Source organism: Euprymna scolopes, chromosome 16, assembly GCF_053919585.1.
Source record: "Euprymna scolopes isolate OS-2025 chromosome 16, ASM5391958v1, whole genome shotgun sequence".
Classification (NCBI taxonomy): domain Eukaryota; kingdom Metazoa; phylum Mollusca; class Cephalopoda; order Sepiida; family Sepiolidae; genus Euprymna; species Euprymna scolopes.
The window spans coordinates 56462151-56484403 of NC_136497.1; the positions used below are offsets into that span (position 1 = coordinate 56462151).

The following is a 22253-nucleotide window of genomic DNA, read 5'->3' on the forward strand; positions in this document are numbered from 1 at the left end:
TATTTCTATTTTTATATTCATATATGTTCTAGATATATTCTCCATTTTCTGTCTTTGTTAAAATAACTTTTATACTCAATTTATATTAAATCTTACTATCAAACTCTATTGCATAGTGGATATAGTACCCGGTAAAATTCAGTTGAAAGTTACACTTTTCTGGAGGTTTAAGATTCAGTCCTCAGCATAGGCAACACTCAAAATACAATTGCAAATTACTTAGGACTTCTACCTAGTCATCGCTGACTGACGAAACGAGAGCATGCTACCCTTGTAAATGAAGTAAATGATTCCATTCGAAATTCTTTGTAGATTCCCGAGTTTGACAATAGACATCTGAAGAAGGTCTGAAGTTGCATCAACTGAAACGTTGTGAAAATTACTCTCAAAATGAGCACAGTAGTGCGAAGAATCCAAATAATACACACTGGGATGTTTAAAGGAATTCGATTATTCTATTTATAAATTAACTAAGGGCCTTGAATATAAAAATTGGGACAATTAAAAAAAAATGTATATTTTTTAAATGTGTTCTGATTAACTATTCATGATCAGTTCTTTTTATTTTTTTTATTGACTAACTTGAGGTACATCATGTTTGAAATGCGATCAAAGTTTAAAAAAAAAAAGTTTGCCAAAGGTTTGCAGCAATTCTTTACTAATCATGATTTGATATCTATATGTTAAGCTGAAACTAAACATTTATAAAAATTATTCTTATATTAATGATAATGCTCAATTCAGTTTACTAAACTGTTTTAGACCAGGGTTTTTCAAACTTCTTGACTTGTGGACCCCTTTATATTTCAGGCTTTACCTTAGGGACCCCTTTATAAACAATTATGAAATTGACGCTATGGCAGTAAAATGTCCGATTGCTTGGTGTTGCCTTTCTTCTGATAACCATGGCATGATAATGACTGGGTGTAATCTGCATTTCTCACTGGTTTTTAATCAGCCGTAGGCCGAAGATCAATCATCTGTGATTTTTATTCTAGTGACAACAATATTAACAGCTAGGAATGAGAAAAGTCCATGTTTAAAATATTAATATTAAATGAAAGCAGCAATAGTATTTAATAAATAGTTTTATTGTCAACTACACAAACGTAGGATTTTTCAATACATACTTAGTGAGAAGGATTTGCTTGCTTGACTTTGTACAAACTGTCAATTCTTGGCGATATTACTGACAAACATACACATAAGTCACTTTCTGGAGCAAGTCTTTGTTTTTCAGATTGGTCAGTGCCGAAAATCTTGCTTCACATTAGTATGTTGTTGCAAACGGTAACAAAATCTTAACTTATCTTAACGGGCAGCGCAACTCATAGCTTCTCTATATCGCACTCCCTATCACAAATTGTTACTTTTCCAACCCGTTTCCCTGATCAGGAAGAACAACACGCATCACTTTTAGATCTGTTTTTGACCACAGTTCCTGATGATTGTATAACGAAAGCCGACAGCCCACTTGGGAACGCTGATCATGCAATGATAATGGTTGAAATCGCCCTAAACTCTAGACCCAAAACTGAAGAGCTAGTGCTCAAAACAACGAGATATTATAAAAAGGCTGACTGGGAAGCCATCAGAGATCTTATCAGAGACGCCCCATGGGGAAATATTTTTTCTCTTCCTGCTGAACAGTGTGCAAACGAGACCACTGAATGGTTCAAAACCGCAATCGAAGCGCATGTTCCCATGCGGAAATTCTATAGCAAGCCCCACTCTCCCCAGTGGTTTACTTCGACTTGTGCAATTGCCATTGCTCAAAGGCAACATGCATACTGCAGTTTTGACCGACATAAGTCCAGTTCAAATAGACAGAACTACATAGAAGCTAGAAGTAACGTTAAGAAAGAAATAGCGACAGCTAAGAGAGAATTTACGGAAACCACTAAAAAACGCATCGAAGCACAGAAACTAGGAACTCGTGACTTCTGGAAAATCTACAACAGTGTAGTAAATAATGGACAATCAACAATTCCCCCACTAACCAACAATCACGAGGTTGTTTGCTCAGCAACCGAAAAGGCTAACATGCTTGCCAGTCGGTTTGCCTCAAACTCCACACTGGACCCTTCCAACCACCCACTACCTCAATTTCCTATGCGGACAGACGCCACGCTCGACGATCTGAAAATCACCCCTGCTCAGGTGCATACTATCATAAAAAACCTTGACATTTCAAAAGCGTGTGGACCCGATCTCATCCCAGCTGTGCTATTAAAAAAGTGCTCAGCCGAAGTAGCTTCAGTTCTCTCCAAACTCTACAACAAATGCCTTAATGAATCTTGCTTTCCGGGCTGTTGGAAAACTGCTTCTGTGGTACCAGTATTCAAGAATTCTGACAAAAGAACTGACCCATTAAATTATCGCCCTATTAGCCTCCTCCCACTTTTTGCCAAAATATTTGAGACCCTAATTAACCATGCTCTAGTCCAGCACCTTACAGATGCTAAACTTCTGACCGACCAACAATATGGATTTAGACAAGCCCATTCCACAGCAGACATCCTCACTGTAATCTCTGAACGCATATACCATTCACTGGGAGAGGGCAGAGCGGTAGCTCTAGATATATCTAAGGCTTTTGACAGGGTATGGCATGAGGGTCTCCTCAGGAAGATTAGATCATACGGTATCACTAGTAGAATACTTAACATAATTAAATCCTTCTTAGATAAGAGAAAAATCCAGGTTGTCCTCGACGGTCGTACATCTAAACAATATGATATAAATGCGGGAGTGCCCCAGGGATCTATCCTTGGACCTCTACTGTTCCTGATATTCATAAATGACCTCCCCGACAAAATTGCCTCTGAGATGGGTATATATGCTGATGACACCACACTCTATAGCAGGCATGACAGGAAAACAAATGAACATATATCTAAAGTAATGGCAGAAACACTAGAGGATGACCTCCAATCAGTAGTGGAATGGGGACAAAGTTCAATGCCGCCAAGACTAAACTGGTTTCATTCAATAATTACAAGAAACCTTCTCTACCACCTATAGCAATGGCCAACGACTCTTTATCTGAGAGTACGTCTTTCAAGCTCCTTGGCCTAACGTTCACAGGAAACATGAGTTGGAACAATTACATCGAGGGCATTGCCAGGAAAGTTGGCTCTCTCTACCGTGCTAGAAAACTACTAACACCCAAAAGTATCCTGTACCTCTATAAGGCAACCATTCGCCCATGTATGAAGTATTGCTGTCATATTTGGGCTGGTGCATCGGCTACTAGTCTCTCGCTCCTTGACAGGGTTCAAAAGAGAGTCGCAAATCTGATAGGCCCTAAACTGGCATCTAAGCTTCAGCCTCTGTCCCATCGACGAAACGTCGCATCCCTCTGCTTGTTCTACAAGTATTTTAATGGTGAGTGCTCTGATGAACTGCAAGCACTTGTGCCCCCACGACGTGAACACCCTCGACAGACCCGACAAGCTGCAAAATCCCACCCCCACACTGCAGAGATCCGTAGATGTAAAAGATCTTTCTACTCCGGTAGTTTCTTCCCCAGAACCGCTAGACTTTGGAATTCCATTCCAGGTCACTGCTTCCCCAACTGTACTGACATGCAGAAGTTCAAGTGCAACGTGAACCAACATCTTGCTGCCCAAATCCCTACATAATACTCCAGTAGTTGTTTCCCCTGATAGTAGCCCCCTACACCAAAGTTGCAATTTGCCTTGTTTGGGGTGAAAATGTAATAAAAAAAACAAAAAAACTGCCTTTCGAGATAACAATGAATATTCGGAGGCTACAGGGAGCCAGAATTTCAAAACTTGTTGCTGCATAAAACTGATTTTTAAACTTCTGTCGCATGAAATTTCGGCCAGTTCTTCCAGTTCATTTCCTGTGAGCATGCTATCAGCTATTTCAACATTAAACGGATTTCTGATCCAATCAAAATTTTCAATATTATCTGGAATATCTTTCGAGAAATATTTGTCAAAATGTTCGGCTAGTGATATCAAATGTCGTTTAACATCTACAATTATCAAATCAACATTAACGGAATCATTGTTGCTGAGATATTCGTCCAGTGTAGAGAACATGTCTAAAGTTTTTTTACTAACTTTTGTAGTTGATATATTCAGTTTTTTCTTGAAGGCTTGTATTTTGTCATGACTAAGTCACATATTTAGAGATAAATTCAGTTCATTAAGTTTGTTGAATATATCTGCCAGATAAGCAACTTTGTAAAGCCAAATTTTATCGGCCATTATCGAAGTCAGTTCAGCATCATGAACATAGAAACATCAACAGTTTTCTCTAAGTTCAAATAAACGCTGAATTACTTTACCTCGTGATAGCCATTTTACCTCTGTATGAACCAAAGACTTGAATGTTCAGCCCCCATCTCACCACAGAGTATTGCAAAGAAACAACTAAACAGTGGTCTGGTTTTAATGAAATTTATCACTTTAATACAAGCTGACAAGACTTTGGACAAAGAAGTATCCATTATTTTTTGGCAACCAGAGCTTCTCGATGAATCATGCAATGTGTTGCAGTGATATTAGGTGCTACTTTCTTAACATGCCCCACAACACCTGAGTGAATACCGGTCATTGACGCCGCCCCATCTGTACATATGCCAATACACTGGCTCCATAACAAGCCTGATTGAGAAAGAAAAGAGTCCAATACTTTAAAAACTTCCTCACCAGTTGTTCTAGTGGGCAGAAGATGGCAAAATAGAAAATCTTCAAGCATTTCACTTTCCCAACAATATCGCACATACACCATGAGTTAAGATCCATTGGTAATATCTGTGTTTTCATCAAGTTGTAATGCAAAAATGCTTGTTTTCGCTGTCAATTAACTGAGTTTTTATGTCTTCTGACATATTTTCTATTCTTTGCACAATTGTGTTATCTGACAGTGGCGCAGCTTTCAATTTCGCAGCACATTTTTCATCCAAAACTGCCTCACACATATCTATTGCACAGGGCAATACAAGTTCTTCAGCAATATTATTGGCCTTCTTAGCATGAGCTACTCTCAGTGCCACTAAATAAGATGCCCGTAATAATGATTTGATGTTATTGACATTGCAAAAGTTTTTGTCTGCTTTAAATAATCATTCCTTTTTCTTTAAAAAAAATCTTTTGGTTTTGTGGCAAATTGAGGATGTAGTGTTGTTAAATGTCGCTGCAATTTAGCTGGCTTCAGGGGTTTATTCAACAACAACTTATGACAAAGTAAACACTGCGGTCTGTTAGCATTAGATACACTTTCAATGAATTCAAATCGAATATACTCCACATTGTTTTTTTTTCAACAATCTCTTCTGTCTCTGTATAAAATTCTGAGTTGATTTCATCATGAGCTTTCCGTTTCAAAAATTTATCCATGGGTAAAGTTTGCACCCTGAAAAAACAAAATTTGATAAAATATGTTTCGTATAAATAATGCAAGCTTAGTCATTTAGGAACATAAATAAGTAAAAATCAGATATTCAGACATTAAGAATTCCTGACACGTGCTCAAGCCCTGTTATAATCCTGTTCTGTACTACGCAGGAGATTTAATTTTGTGTAAAAAAAAACTATGCAGGAACACAACGTCGAATATATTTCAGCAACAATAACAAATAACAACTCTTTACATTTTTATAAACGTTCAAAATCATAGGAAAAAGAAATACATTTCATATGAAAACTTTGGAGTGTAGGATTTGTGCTGATCAAGTACCTTGCTTCCTTTTTCATTGTTGCCCTATACGCACTATAAACAAATTTATTAAATGTTCAACTGAAAAAGAAATTTTGCTGTATTAAAGAGGTTAAACGTATTTCTACCATTAGAATAAAATCCCCAAACAAAATGTTTATTATTTCAAACCCTTTTGACATTTAAAATGTAAAAACTCACACGTCAGTAATTAAGTCAATGCTACAGAACATAAAAAGAATAAAGAAAGTAACAAAAAAATATTTAAAATAGAAAAAGGCATATGGATTAAGTAGCAGAAATAAACTGAAACTATTTAAAGAAAGTTCGTCCGTATGTCGGCCAATAAATAAAATCATTACGAAAGAACAACAGATCTTTTCATTTGTTTTAATTTTGAAGTTGGTTAAAATAAGATGCTATAAATAATAAGTAACAAGTATTTTAATATTACAAATTGTAACTACGTACTTTAAATTAAAAACTATCAATAACCTTATTTTAAAATTTTTAATGTTTCTACAGACAAAAAAACATAAAATGTGTATCAATCACGATAATAAAAGAAACAAATTTTGTTAAAAATATGTATTTTGAATTTTTAGTGCGTTAGTTGCATGGTAATAGATAAGTAACTACCAGAATAAAAAATAAACTAACAAATGTTTAAAATAGATTTAGTTTACCACATTTATTAATGTATTGTTAAAAATTGATTAAATTAAAACCATCAGACGAAATTTAAAATTGGCGGTGCTGATGGGGTTCCATTAAAGGAAAAGGCTTAAATTTAACTACAAAATTAAAATTTTAGGTACATACATTTACAGATTATAAGAAGAAAAATTATGTTTTTATTAAAAAAACATATATAAAATCAAATTACCCATAAAAAGTCTTTGCTGTCCGGCCACGGACCCCCTGTCTTGTCCTTGTGGACCCCCTGTTGTCCGCTGACCACAGTTTGAAAACCCCTGTTTTAGATTATAATTTTTTTAATGCTCAATTTTAAGAGTGGAGTAGTGTAGTATTTGTTTTTATGAGACGATCCTCCCATGTATTACCTCCTCTATTTGAGAAATTTAGTGTAATAACAGTTGTGTTATGATCCTTGCAGACATTAGCTTTTTCCTGCAGGGAGGAAGGGTAGTGTAATATTTGTTCTGTTGTCATGAGATCATCTCCCCAGGTATTACCTCCTTGTCTGAAAGGGGATAGCATATATCAAGTTCAACAAGAAATTGTCACAATCTGTTGTTCATTAGCAAACTCAGCACGTACATTATATATAGTTGCAAAAATATGGAGGGAACATATTGCTTATCCCTGTAATATAAGAACTATTAGTTCACACACACACACACATATATATTAGTAGAGAGGGTGGTCACCATTTATCTAGGGACAAAGGCAATGAAGCTAAAAGTTAATTAATGTCAGATGGCTAATGAGGCAATACCATGATGGAACTTTGGTAGGATTTGATTATTTAAGAGGACACAACAACAAGAACTTGGTTATGTTAGACTTTAAAACGACCATGTTATAGTCGTCTGGGAAGCAGCCCATGGTATTGTGTTCCACAGATGGGTAGTTCTAGAAAAAAAACCCTGCTCATAGAATTTTTGCTTAGTTTTAGGCAATAAATGGAAGTGCCACATCCGAAGAACAGGTACTACACTTTGATCTCGGCCAAAAGGCCAAGTTTCCATTTAATTATTGTTAACAATTGTTGTAGCAAACGAGTGTTTATTACTATTACTGCTCTATTAAAATATAAAAAATAAAAAAATATAGAGCAGTCGATTTTCACTGCAAAAATCAAATTTCTAACATACACTAACATGACAAAGCTTGAGAAAGCAAAAACAATGCGGAATGTACAAGTAATGTTTTAAGAGAAAAAGTATGTCACCTGACGTGACAATGACTATTACTACTACTACTATTCTTCAATTCGGATCAATATTATTTGTCAATGGTCATGTTCTTAATCTGATTCTCTTGCTGGTTAATTGTTTATTTGAACCATTTCAATAAAGATTTGCCTTTGGAGACATTTGCCCAACCAATCTCACTCGTAATTCGTTACTAAGCAACTGGTGTAGAACAACACGTTTAATCTCAATAATAAAAGTATTTTGTGTCTTTTTTTCAATTAGCCTCTAATAGGTGCCAGAGGTTATCTGCCCTTTGCATAAAACAATCTTATATCGATATTCAAAGGCATGTGATGTGTACGGTTCACAAATAGTACAAATGTAGAAAGGGTTAGAGTTATCTACTAGGCTTAGGGCGCCAACATTTGGGAATTCCAGAAATTAAGGAAAAATTTGAATAAAATTAAAAATGGATAAAAAAAAAAAAGTTTAGTAAAAAATAAGAGCCAGGCATGTCCAAGGATGGAGTACTGTTGCCACATCTGGGCAGGAGTTGCTAGAAAGGACTGATCCTGCCTTGATAGAGTTCAAAATAGACTTCGTAGCATCGTAGGAGATGTCCTTTTCTCTTCCCTTCAACCTCTTTCTCACAGAAGAGATGTTGCGAGTTTATCTTTGCTTTATCGTTATTTTCATGGCAAGTGCTCGACTGAGCTTCAATCTATGGTCCCCCCCCTCGCTAAACTTTCACAAGAAACACTCGTCTAGCTGAAAACACTATCAGTAATTCCCCCCACTCTTTATCTGTGCCTAAACTTAAACGTTGATTCCATGAACAATGCTTCTTTCTTAGAACTGCACGTCTGTGAAACTGTTTTCCATTTTCCTGCTTTCCAGCTGACTACAATATGGTTGTCTTCAAGTCCAACGTAAACAAGTTTTGATAAGCCGTTCCACTTGTTAACAAATTTACCGAACTCCCATTACTGACGATTTCTATATTGTCCAATTGACTACTGTACACTCTTTAACCCTTATCCTCAAGTGACCTCTGGGCCTTGATAAATGGTGATGCCTATGTAAAAAAAAAATGTTATATTGCAAAGTCTAGAAATAATGTAGTAAAAGGTTGTTAGGGTAATCTCACTACTGATGCAATTCTCTATCTATATAAAAGCCAAGTACTTCCAAGGATGGAGTACTGCTGCGACATTTGGGCAGGAGCTGCTAAAAACAGCCTATTCTGCCTTGACAGAGTACAAAATAGACTTCGTAGCTTAGTGGGGGATGCCTTTTTCTCTTCCCTGCAGCCTCTCTCCCACAGAAGAGACGTTGCGAGCCTGTCTTTGTTTTATCGTTATTTCCATGGCAAGTGCTCGTCTAAGCTCCAATCTCTCGTCTCCCCCCTCGCCAATCTTTCACGAGAAACACCCGTCTGGCTGAAACTACTGTCAATAATTTTCCCCACTCTTTATCTGTGCCTAAATCCAAACATAGATTTCATGAGCAGAGATTCTTTCTCAGAAGTGCACGACTGTGGAACTCTCTTCCGTTTGCCTGTTTCCCACTTGACTACAACTTGGATGTCTTCAAGTCCAACATAAACAAATTCCTAACAAACCGCCCCCTTAAGTAAGACACTCTATCAAATCTCCAATACTAATGATTACTACAATACTATCTCATTGATTACAGTACACGCAATAACCCTTATCCCTGAGTGGCCTCCGGGCCTTGATAAGTGATGACCTCCATGTAAAAAAAAACAAAAAAGTGAGTCACTATTGCATAGAGCTCATAAAAATCGTGCCTCAGGATCATCTGGTCTGCATGAAGATGAAGTCCTTCTTGTTGATTGTAGCTATTCATTAATCTGTAAGATTGCAGGTTTTTATCTCCAACATTAAAAGCCGCAAGGTTTGGCAGTTGCATGCAAATTCAAAGGAGTTTTGACCCAGAACACATAAAGAAACGCCACAGATGCAATATTGTCACTTTTACTCCATTGATTTATGGTTGCATACCTGACACGTCTTTGCTTGCCACACACAATATAACAAATGACCAGAAAGAGCATAATTTTATTTCCCTCTCGCCTACACATTTATACTATTTAATGTCTAGAACACGAATATGTAAAAATGTGCATGTATGAATGTGCATATTTAGACTTTTTACTGACTTGATTTTGTTTTGTTGGCATTAGGAGGAAGAGAGAGAGAGAGAGAGAGAGAGAGGGGAGGAAAAGGAAAAGTACAAAGAGGCAATCTATCTGAAAAAGAGGGGAAAAAGGAGGAATTTAATGTGTAAAGTGGTTGGTCAGTTTGAAATCTCGTATTTTCTTTCTCCTCCCAGATTCTTTTAAGAATCGAGTACTTCTACAAAGGATCACCCTCAGATTTTCATCTTAGTAAATAGTTATTGCCATTTGTTTTGTTTTTGTAATTTTCTATCTTGCTGCAAAAGAAACCCCATCATTTAGAACAAATATACTCTACTTTTACTGACAACATCTATAATATAAATCTCACCTGTCTATTTAAAGTATGTATATATGTTTCCATGTCTGCCTAAAAACCTTTGATAGAGGCAACAGATTTTCACAAGATCGGTATCATTTTGAAGCTCTACCCTTCGGACGACAAATATAAAAAAATTGGCTAAAAACATTAATTCCTTCACTCTCAATTATGTACTTTTCTACAGGAAGGGGTCACTTTTTTCACTGATATTTTCGAAAGTCATCCCCTCTTTTCGATTGACTAGCCTTAATTTAAACCTACATCACTTCCGGTTTGGCGATGGGTGCAACAGTAAAGACGTCACATTTTTTTCACATTCTTTTTCTCCTTTGCAGTACGGGTTCAAGCCTGCCTGCTTACTATCATTTTTTTTTTTTTTTTGCTCAACACACACCTCCAAACACCCAGGCAACACCGAGCACCCAGGCTAGTTAACCTAGAATTCTCATGGTCATGATTGTGACATTCATCTTAGTTAGTTCAGCTGGCTCTTTCCAACAAGTTCACCACGTCCCAAAAAGTAGCTGACTAAGCATGGCAATCCAAGGCTGCTTTCGTTATGAGCACAAGCTATTTGTGGTTCCAGTAACTGACCATGTAAAGATGAGTGCCCAGAATCAGTTCGGCATTCTGCTAAACTTATCCTGAGCCATGTTTTGAGTTGACCACTGCCACGTTTCTTCCAGCCTGGTGAAGGTGGTGTTGGGTTGATGGCTTCATACATGCAGTCGCCTGGGTGTTGTTGAAGGTTGTGGTCAAAGCAACAAAGGCATCTGACAAGGAGAGATTTTTATAGGCACTGGATCTTACAGCGAATGTAAACGGTCGAGGATAAACTATTGCCAGTGGACACAGACGATGTGGCGTAAGCAGTGATGGTAGAATACCTCCAGTTTGCGTAGGTCACTTGCCCGCATAGGCCAAGTCTCACAGCCATAAATAAGAATGATGTGGACAAGGGCCTGGTAGATCCTCACTTTATTGTTGTACAGCATTCACCCTAGGTGGGTCAAACCAGTTTTCTCCAAAGGAGGAATTGTCAAGAAAATATAAATTCACAGGTGGCCCCCAGTTGCCTGTAATGTTTGGTGCATTTTTTGTCTTGAAGCCAATATCTCCAACTTTGGGCCAAAATGGTACCTGGGAGCAATGGTAACTAAAGGACAACTTCACATTTCTCACAACCCCCAAAATGGGGCCTTACCATTGGATGCGATTTAAAGTCAGATCCAGGACCATCCTCACTTTAGTGTTCAGCCTTATTTCTTTTCAAGACCAAAGCCGCAATCGATGTCAACATAAGTCAGTGTAAGTATTGCTGATACAGTTGAAGATGTCTTCTTCCTTCCTGTTGGCCTGTTTTGGTGATCAAGGATTTCCATGTCAAACACAACCAGCTGTTTTTCATTTGGAAGATGACCTGCCGGCAGCAATTTTATCTTATTGGCGTTTACCTTCATACTAATCCTTGAAGCATAAGATTGCATCTTTCCAATGGCCGATTGAATGTCAGCAAAGCTTTCACTCAATATGGTGATATCAGTGTAATCAAGATCCAATATTTGTAGATCATGACTTATTGTTACACCATAAAAGCTGTCCAGGCTATTTGATGAGATCCAGTAGATGATGTAATTGAAGGGCATATGCAAGAGAACACTTCCTTGTCAGACACCAGAGTGAATGTCAAAAAGCATAACTCTTGACCATACACGCAGACTTTAGTGCAGGTGGAGAGATAGTAGGCTTTGATTAGGGTGAGCAGTTTGGGGGTATACCATCATCATGCATCACCTTCCAAAAGGCTCCACAGTTAAATGCAGGAGTAAAGTCAATAAATCCTGCTTGAGCGTAAAATGTTTTATTTTAAAATTTTAACTATGTCTTTCATCAAAATGTTTTATTTTAAAATTTTAACTATGTCTTTCATCAAAATGTTTTATTTTAAAATTTTAACTATGTTTTTCATCAAAATGTTTTATTTTAAAATTTTAACTATGTCTTTCATCAAAATGTTTTATTTTAAAATTTTAACTATGTCTTTCATCAAAATGTTTTATTTTAAAATTTTAACTATGTTTTTCATTAAAATGTTTTATTTTAAAGTTTTAACTATGTCTTTCATCAAAATGTTTTATTTTAAAATTTTAACTATGTCTTTCATCAAAATGTTTTATTTTAAAGTTTTAACTATGTTTTTCATCAAAATGTTTTATTTTAAAGTTTTAACTATGTTTTTCATCAAAATGTTTTATTTTAAAATTTTAACTATGTTTTTCATTAAAATGTTTTATTTTAAAGTTTTAACAATGTTTTTCATCAAATTGCTTTGGTGATATAATTCATTGATAACAAATAACTTTATACAATTTCATGACTGAATTACATTTAAAAAATCTGTCAAATACCATTATTTATTTGTATTATTTGGACTACTGTCTTGAGTGTTACTTTCATAATGTTTCGGTTAATGTAAACTCCGACTTTCTTTAGAATTATCATGTCAAACTCTGGAATTTTTCTGTTAAACTCATAGAATCCATGGAATTTTAAACGAAAGCCATTATTTAATCCATGGAGGTGGAGTACATCATTCTGTCAGCTATGATTGGGTAAAAGTCTTAAGTGATTCGTAATTGTATTTTTGAATGTCGCCTGCACTGAGGATTGAACTTAGAATCTCCAGAAGAATATAAGTTACAATCAAGTTTAATTATGTACTTCATCCATTACACCATGAGCCTGCTTTGGCCAATGTAACCTTAAACAGAAACATGAAAATAACACTCAAGATGAATAATCCAAATAATCCAAATTATTAATCCTCATCTCAAAAAAATTCAGAAATACCATTACTTATGTTTATGATTGTTTTTTTCAGCAAATGCTTTCACAAATCCATATGCAGTAACAATTGCTGAAGATTACAGTGCAAAAGTGTAAGTAAAAATGAATTTAACTCCCAAGATCTTTCTAGATTTGATGCAATATCATATTGATTAGCTATATTTGTGGAAATTCAACTAAGTTTAGATATGACATAGTTAGTGTTGACAATATTACTTGTATCACGTGATTGAGACAGTAGGTATCACATACCAACTAGATAAAATAGATGCTTTCAGTTGCCTTGTGTTAACGCTATTAACATATAGACAATCTGTAATTATTAGTGATGGGATGATTCAAATATTATTTCTAATTCCAATACAATTACCAATTCTGTTGTAAATTCCTGATGCCGATACCATTACTAATTCAGATCTTGGTTCTTATATAATCTCTAGCTATTTAGCTATGGAATTGTTGTTTTTAATTTTTGGATTATTGCAAAAACTCATGTAAAATGTGCACATATTTTCACAAAAGCAAAAATACACTAGGAGTGTTGATGGTAGTTTAAAATCGATAAATACTTAAAAATTTTGTTTTAAACAAAATCAAACAAAAAAAAAATTAAAAGAAACGTTTTTGGCATCAGAAAATAGACACAAATTTTTTTCGCTATCCCTAAAAATTCCGATTTTCACAATCCTTGATTCCAATGTCAGTTAATCATCCGAACATTCGTTAATATTTAACATTATTATCAGTTAACATTTTGGCAAATTATGATCATGACTTGCACACTCACCAAAAGATTGAAAAGAAAACTAGATGGCGCATGCACCCATATGCTACAAACAGTGTTAAATATATCTTGGTAAGATCATCTCTACATAGCAGCAACTTTATGGCAACCTACCTGCCATATCTCGTACCATCAGGGAGTAACGTCTACATTTTGTCAGTCACTGTCAGAGGAGCAAGGAAGAGCTGGTGAAAAATGTATTGATGTGGACTCCACGGCACATGAGCATAGGAAGACCTAGATCTACGTACATCCAACAAATTGAACATGACATCAACTGTGATCCTGAAGCTCTGAGGCAGCTGATGGAAAACAGGGAAATCCAGAGAGATAAGGTCACATTGGTCTGTGCAAGGAGCCCGACCAGAGATAGATAGATGATCATGGCTCCAATTACTTAGATTTTGTTATTATTCATTTACACTTTTCAAAGTCCAATCAAATGTTTGCTGAAACACTAAATAGTGTTCTGTTCACACAGGTGGCATCTCTGTCTTGCTGTCGAAACCTAAATCTAATATTCACATCACATTTTTTGTGATCAGTAAAGTCATCCGTTTTACTGTGATTCAACAGTTGTACAAGAACCTATCTCGTGTGGATCAATGTTCTAGCATTATGGGTAGTTGTGGGATGATTCCAATATTTTTCCTGATTCCAATGCAATTACCGATTCTGTTCTAAATTCCTGATTCTGATACAATTACTGATTCTGATTCTTTTAAATTTTTAAGTATAAGAGGTATTTTTTGGGTGGAAAATTATTGCAAGAACAATGAAATAATTTCCTGAACGTATAAATGCACTTATGGAGATGACCCGTAAATTTTAGTTTCACTGATAGTTTAAAATCAATAAATATTTATCATTTCATCATTAATATGAGCCATGAAAAAACAAGTTTTAACTAAAAATAAACAAATAGCACAATAAAAAGAATCGTTTTTGGCATCAGATTTTTTCGATATCCTAAAAAGTTCCGATATTTTGGATTCCGATTAATCGTCCCAACACTAATTATAAGACCTGTCAAATCATTTAAAACCGTTCTGAAACGTTTTCATCTGCCACTTCTTGGCTCTCATGTTATGACAAGCACAACATAAGTTTTAGGAAATCATTTTTGACTGAGGCAATCTTTAATTTGTTTAGATAGCAAGATTTTCCACAACTAATATTGTAAATGAAAGATAAGCAAAGAGTTTGTTTTTTTTTAAATTGAAAATGTAGGTTTTTTTTTCACCCTGACAAATAATCAAAGTACACATTTTTGTTAATGACCAATCATTGCATAACAAAAATATATGTAGTGTGTAAATCTTATATATGTTTTTAATTGGATTTTGGTTTATTTTATTCACTGTATTTAGATTAATCAGATTTTTGTTTCTATTATTCGTTATTTCATTTTTTTTTCTTTTACAGTGAAGAAAGTGAGTCTAATAAAGAAAATGAAACTCTGTTGGGGTGAGTATATAGCAGGCCGCCCGGCATTGCTCGGAAATATACTTAAATATGATATTTTGATAAATGCAGATTTCATATTTATTATTATATTATATTGGAGCCAATATATAGTAATGATTTAAAAAGTTAAAAAAAAAAATGACTTGTGCACCATCACCGAGAATCAAAACCAAAATGTTTAGCCTATGATTTACTTTTTCATTTGACATTAATGCTTGAGCTATAAAGACATGTTTGCTGCAAGGCTAAAAATTCAAACATGAACCAATAGCTATTATGTTATGCATGCATATTCGTAATGCTGTCATTCAATCTTCACCTGGCAAATTCCATTTCTTTAAGTTTCATACTTTTGCACCAATTTTTCTTGGCTAAAACCCAAATATAAAGTTTCACATGGGTTCAAATACCCTATATATTAAGTTTCATGCCTGTAGACCAAAGTCTGACAGAAAAGTTTGGTAGGCGAAATTTTTTAAACAAATATATATACGTATACATAAATATATATAGAAAGAGGTTCGTGTTTGCTATAATCTTTTTATGCAATGCAAGTTAGCTAGATCTTTTGCAGATGAATGCAATTCTATGATCCATATATAACAAAATTGTATTTTCTTTTTACATAAATAGAAAAAATGGTTTTTAATATGAATATCAATACACAAAAAAAAAAAAAAAAATTTATTAGAGTATAGATATAATCTGAACTATATAGGAAAAAATAGCTTTAGATAGAAATGGTGGAAACTGATTCATGAAAGCCTAGAATCTTTTGAGAATAGCCGCATACAGTTTTGTACTCACAAACATCTGATTCACAAAGGCGAACAGGGTCCAGTACCAAGTTTACAAAGTTACCACACTAATTATGACATATGTGGAAAATTGTGCCCATCTCTTGCTGGTCTCAAAAGCCAGTTACGTAAATGTGCAAAACCTATCTTGCATCCCAGTAATGTCACTGCAAACAAAACTGATTGGGTGTGCCAATTCTGTGGCAAAATCTGTCGCAGTTTGGCTGGCATGAAGAGTCACCTATGAACACATACAATTTAAGGGCAGGGTTGGCTGGCATGAAGAGTCACCTATGAACACATACAATTCAAGGAAGGGGGAAGAGGACACAAAATAAAGGAGGTGGTTGTGCTCGAAACCAAAAAGATATCCACCGTACATATATATTTTTCCAGGTTTACTAAACCTCTTTGACTAAAATATTTAATGATAACATTTCAAGTAATGTAATATTCCAACAAGACAATGCCCCATGCCATACTTCAAAAGTTCCAATGAGTTGGTTTGGAAAAAAGAGATTACAGTGATGAAGTGCCCCCCCCCCCTCTCAATCCCCAGACCTAAATCCCATTGAAACTTTGTGGTCCCATCTAAAAGATGGGAAAAGAGTGAGAATGCACAAATGTTCATAAAAAATGAATTAAAGTCCAAACTTCATGGAGAGTGGCAGAAAATAAATCCTACCACCTGCAACAATTTAGCGAATAATATGCAAAAAAACGAATAAAAGCTGTTATAAAGACAAAAGAAGGACATTCCAAATATTGATTGTTGTTAAAATAGATTTATCAATGTTTACTCCATTATTCTTAACCTTTAAATATATAAGTTTGAATCATGATTTCGATTTTTCATTGGTTCTCCATAATTTTGACCAAGGCTGTATTTTTATTACTTTTAATTAAATTAAAACTTGATTGAGCAGCAAATGCCACCATAATCTATATTTGATTAAATTGATAAAGGAAAATACATTACATAGGTTACTTTCCAAATGCATTAATATTTTAGGTCATCTGTCTCTCTCTTTCTCACTGTCAACTGATATAACACCCTCTTTTTGTGAATTATCCCCCCCCTCTTCTATCATTCTCTCTCTCTTTCTACTATTGACTGATCTCTTTTCTCCTCTACTTCATATCAGCAAAGTATGAGAAAGAAAAGCATGACCCGACAAATATTCATTGACTCTTCTTTAAGCAATTGTATGAAACTTCAGTTTTTAATGCGTTATTAATGTTCATTATTGTCTGTTTTTATTTCAGAAGTCATAACATTGTTGGTTTCAACATCCAAACCCTTGGTACGTTGTTAGCTGCAGAGACGATTTTATGTGGTAAACGCTTTGATGTGAAAATCAAAGATGTTCGCTTTGTTGGGTACCCTCTCCATTTGCACAATCCAAACAGTAAAATGGTACAGACGATACAATCATTTAATGTCGTCATTGTGTTACGGGTAAGTTTGTTTATTTTTTAAAGGGAAGGAAGAGTTTTTCTTTTCTTTCAGAGGTTTTTGTTTGTTTGATTTTGTTTTGATTTTTTTCCCTCACAAATTAACTGCATCTAAGACAATTTTGGTTTGGCCATAGAATATTTATTACATATTACAGACCCTACATCAGCAGCGATTATATTAGTTAGTGTAGATTTTGACAAGGATCACACAGAGTGCATAATAACTAGGGCTATGACAAGAGAATATTTTCATCATTGTTTTGACTCTCGAGTATATATCCGACACAGTTAATCAATCGAGGACCACATCACTCTATCTAAAAGCATATAAGATATTAACTGATATATACTCGAGTTAAAATAATGAAAAGAATATTCGTTTGTCATAGCCCTAATAATAACCCAAATTTGTAAAACAGAATCAGTTTCAGGGTTGAACGAAAGATGGGTGACATAAAGTTGAGGCAGGGGGGAAACAGGTCAAAGAGTAGACAAAAGAGAGTTAAATGATGTTGAATAGCGTCATATTTTTGAGCTTAGAGAAACAAAGGTTTTCAAATCAGTCTCTCTATGGAAGCCGGACGAATGAGACATTGCCAACAATGTAGAAAATAATCTAAGCGAATGATATCTCAATGTCTCCATCTGTGTGCATCATTCATTTCAGTTAAGAATCTCTGGTCTCCCCTCGCCAATCTTTCATGAAAAACACTCGTCTAGCTGAATCCACTGTGAAAAATTTCCCCCACTCTATATCTGTGCCTAAATCAAAATGCGGATTCCATGAACAAAGCTTCTTTCTTAGAACTGCACGCCTGTGGAACTCTGTTCCGTCTGCCTGCTTCCCACCGGACTACAACTTGGATGTCTTCAAGTCCAACGTTAACAAATTCCTAATGAACCGCCCCCTTAAGTAAACTCTTCATCAAATCTCCACACTAACGTAATGTACTTGCAATAACCCTTATCCCTGAGTGGCTTCCGGGCCTTGGTAAGTGGTGATCACCGTGTAAAAAAAAATAAAAAAATAATAAATAATTAGTTAAAGGTCTTTCTCTCTTGAGTCATTTTGCTCTAAACATAAGCTTGAAGAAAACTCTCAGCACACATCTCCTTGTGTCCTCTTTCTTCATGAAAAGAGGCTTATTTTTATAGCAACCACTAGACAGAATGGTGATAAAGAGATATGGCAGTGTCATACCAACGTGTATAAACTCCTCAACATATGTATAAAGAACTCTGTTTTTTGTTAAAGAAAATGTAATACAAGCTGCTGGAAATGGTAGCCAACCAGCAGATGTGCAAATAGCTCAAGGCGGCATTGGATGATTACCCCGATCATCACTTGAGCAGTGTGAGGGGACCTGATTCTGGCATACAGCATTATCAACAAGAATATAAATCTACTTCAATGCCTAGTTATGGTCTTTGTATTCATTCGCAGAAGATGAACCATTGTTATTTTTGTCTCAACAAAAGAAAGCATTCTCTGTTTGTGGTTCAGCTCTCTGAAACAGCCTGCAATGGTAAGGCGTAATGATGCTTAACATATTCAAGTTTAAAGTCACCTTGAACAAACATTCGACTAATAATATGCAAGGCAAAATTAAAATAATAATTCACAAAATCTTGTATTCTAAACAAGCGTTAATTATTTTGTTTTTATTTTGTATATTTCCTAGGCTTCTGTGGACACAACTGTTGTGAATTACTATCAAGATCTTACCAAACAAATCACTGTTGCCATTCGCCATGAAGAATGCCGCTGTAACTACCTCACTCTACAAACCAAAGCCATGCAACAAGTCCATGATGAAATGACACCTTTACCTGATGGTAATAAAAATATTTAAAAAAACTTTTATATTTATGTAGATTATTGATTTTTTAAACCAACATATTTCAGGTGAAAACATTATTCCTGCTTGTTTTACAAGTACTTGAATGGAGTGTGCTTTAATGAACTTGCTGCTCCCCTCTACATAAATACACCAAATCAACCGAACAATCAGCAAAATCTTACCTCTTCATTGTAGAGGTTCCTATATGCTGAAAGGCTTTCTACTCTAATTGCATCTTTCTTCAAACTATCAGGCATTTGTAATTCCCTCCCTGCTCCCTGACTGTACTAATATGCAAAAAGATAGCAACATCTCTTCTATATGAAATGGGCTGCAGAGAATAGAAAGGATCATCCCCCCCCCCCCATCAGATTTTGACGTCAACATACATTTATGCATTCATATAATTATGAAACCAATTTTTTTTTTTTTTTTTGTGCAGTTATTGATTTATGATCTTTTATTCTTTTAGGATTTGAATGTCCGTATGAGATGATCTTAGAACGCAGTCAACTTGCTCGAGAACTTAAGTCTATTTATGACAGGTAAGTTCTTTTACACTTGTTGGCATCTAAATATCCGATATAAATAATTCTGAAATGCCATAGAATTACAGATAGTATGATACTGTAAACTTAAAGTCCAAATAAATATTAGTATCAATATTTATAAGACAATCCCAAGCAGACGAAGAAAGAAAGCTCAATATGCAAGATAGAGCAATAATATGAATGGAAATTCTGAATTAAATCATGTTGAATTATGACAAAATTTATTGTTTGACAAAGGAATTCAAATAATTTTTAAAGTTTTAATCCATAGATTTTCAATGAATGGCTCATCTCATCAGAGAAAATGTTATTAGCAAAATGGATATGGGTAATTAGAAAATTTTACACTGTAATTTTAAATTTAATTTTCAATTTATGTGCTAATAAGCAAAATTTATCATTACCCGTAACCATTTTGTTAATAACATTTAAAACTTTAAAAATTATTTGTTCTCATTTGTCAAACAATAAATTTTGTTGTAATTCAACATGATTTAATTCAGAATTTCTATTTATTTTATATATATATATATATATACACACACACACAGGCGGCAAAAAGAAAGTCCGCACTTGTAATTTTTTTAAAAAACTGCAAATTTAAGCTAAATTTAATGTAACTGTTTAAAAAAACTATACCTTATCTTATTGGCCTTTTATTCTTCTATAATTTTACCTGTTCATATTTGACTTTTAATTGAAATATTCTAGTGTTCACATCAATTTAAAAAAAATAACTTCAAATTAAGGAGGCAAAAAGAAAGTTCACACAATGAAAAATTGTTATTTAAATGTAACTTTAGGACATTAATGCAACACAACTACAACAGGAACACAATGAACTAGTTAATATTTAGTAGCATAGCCCTTTTGCAATTTGACAGCCTGCAATCTTTTGGGAATTCCTTGAATTAGACTGCAGCAATACTCTGGGGAAAGGGCATCCCACTTTTCTTTAATTTTTGTCCAAAGTTCTTTCTAAATTTGAAATTTTATCATTGTGTAGCTGTTGCTTGATGTAATGCCATACGTTTTCGATAGGATTGAGGTCTGGAGATTGTGCAGGCCAATCCAAACACAGAATATCATGCTCTTCCAGGAACCTTTTGACATTGCCAGCTGTGTGAATGGGAGCATCATCCTGCATGAAGATGGGATTATCATCCAAATTCCGACCAAAGTAGGGTAGAAAATGCTCAGTCAACATATTAATGTACTTGGTCGAATTAATTCAACCTTGCAAGCGAACTGTATGCCCTAGACCATTGGTACTAATAATTCCCAACACCAAAACTGAACCTCCACCACCTTGCTGCGGTGAAACTGAGAACCTAGGATTAAATTCTTCATCTTTCTTCCGACGCCTACCATCCCTCCTATTGAACTTGCTTTCGTCGCTAAAAAGCACTTTTGACCAATATGAAGTCATGATCTTCATTGCATCTGACGAAGTCCAGACGGCGCTTTCTGTTCTTTACAGAAATCATTGGCTTGCGTCTTGCAACATATCCTTGCAAATTGAATTCCTTTAATCTGTTCTTGACAGTAGAAAGAGAGCACTGCTGTTGGATTTGGGGAGCCGTTCCAAATCTGTTTCTTAGGCTGTGGATCTTGATAGTATTGTCTTCCCTGTTAGAAGTAACTCTACTATGACCAGATTTAGGGGCATCACGTACACTGCCAGTGTTTTGGTGCTTTTGTACAGTCTTTCGTACCGTTTTCTGTTCTCGATTGGATAAACCAGAAAGGTGGAGATTAATGAGCTCCTGACGATCACTAAAAGAAAGTCAAGGCATATGGACTAAATGTTACACTGTATAACCAGAGACAACAACAATTACGATTAGAGATGCTTTGTTGCCTGTTGGTGGATATTTTAAAACTGATTTAGGGGGCGATAATTTAAGTTTAGACTTTCTTTTTGCCTCCTCAATTTGAAGTTATTTTTTAAATTGACATGAACACTAGAATATTTCGATTAAAAGTCAAATATGAACAGGTAAAATTATAGAGAAATAAAAGGTGAATCAAATGAGGTATAGTTTGTTTAAACAGTTACATTAAATTTAGCTTAAATTTACAGTTTTTAAAAAAATTACAAGTGCAGACTTTATTTTTGCCAGCATTAAGTTATAAAATATATATGGCGATTAAGCTTTTATAACTTACTACCTAGCTCTACCTACGTATTGAGCACTGTTGAAGTAAATACTTAAAGTTTATGCATAAATTTATACTTTTTTGTATTAATTTATGTGATTAAATGAAGTAGTAAAGTATTTATTATAAGAATTATTAAATATATATATATATATATTATAACTATTTACTATAATAATTATTAAACATATATATAATTATTTACTCTAATAATTATATATATATATATATATATATATATATATATAGTGGGGA

General features: G+C 34.7%; 1 protein-coding gene across 2 annotated transcripts in view; it reads left to right on the forward strand.

Moving 5' to 3' along the window:
* Positions 1–22253, forward strand: part of LOC145295978 (GATOR1 complex protein NPRL3-like) — an 81679-nt gene that overhangs the window by 12509 nt on the left and 46917 nt on the right. For both annotated transcript variants that reach the window (XM_080141914.1, XM_080141915.1), the window contains exons 2-6: positions 12975–13032; positions 15150–15191; positions 17255–17447; positions 19129–19282; positions 19760–19832. In XM_080141914.1, coding sequence (XP_079998040.1) covers positions 12975–13032; positions 15150–15191; positions 17255–17447; positions 19129–19282; positions 19760–19832 — 520 coding nt within the window. The remainder of the gene's footprint in view (positions 1–12974; positions 13033–15149; positions 15192–17254; positions 17448–19128; positions 19283–19759; positions 19833–22253) is intronic.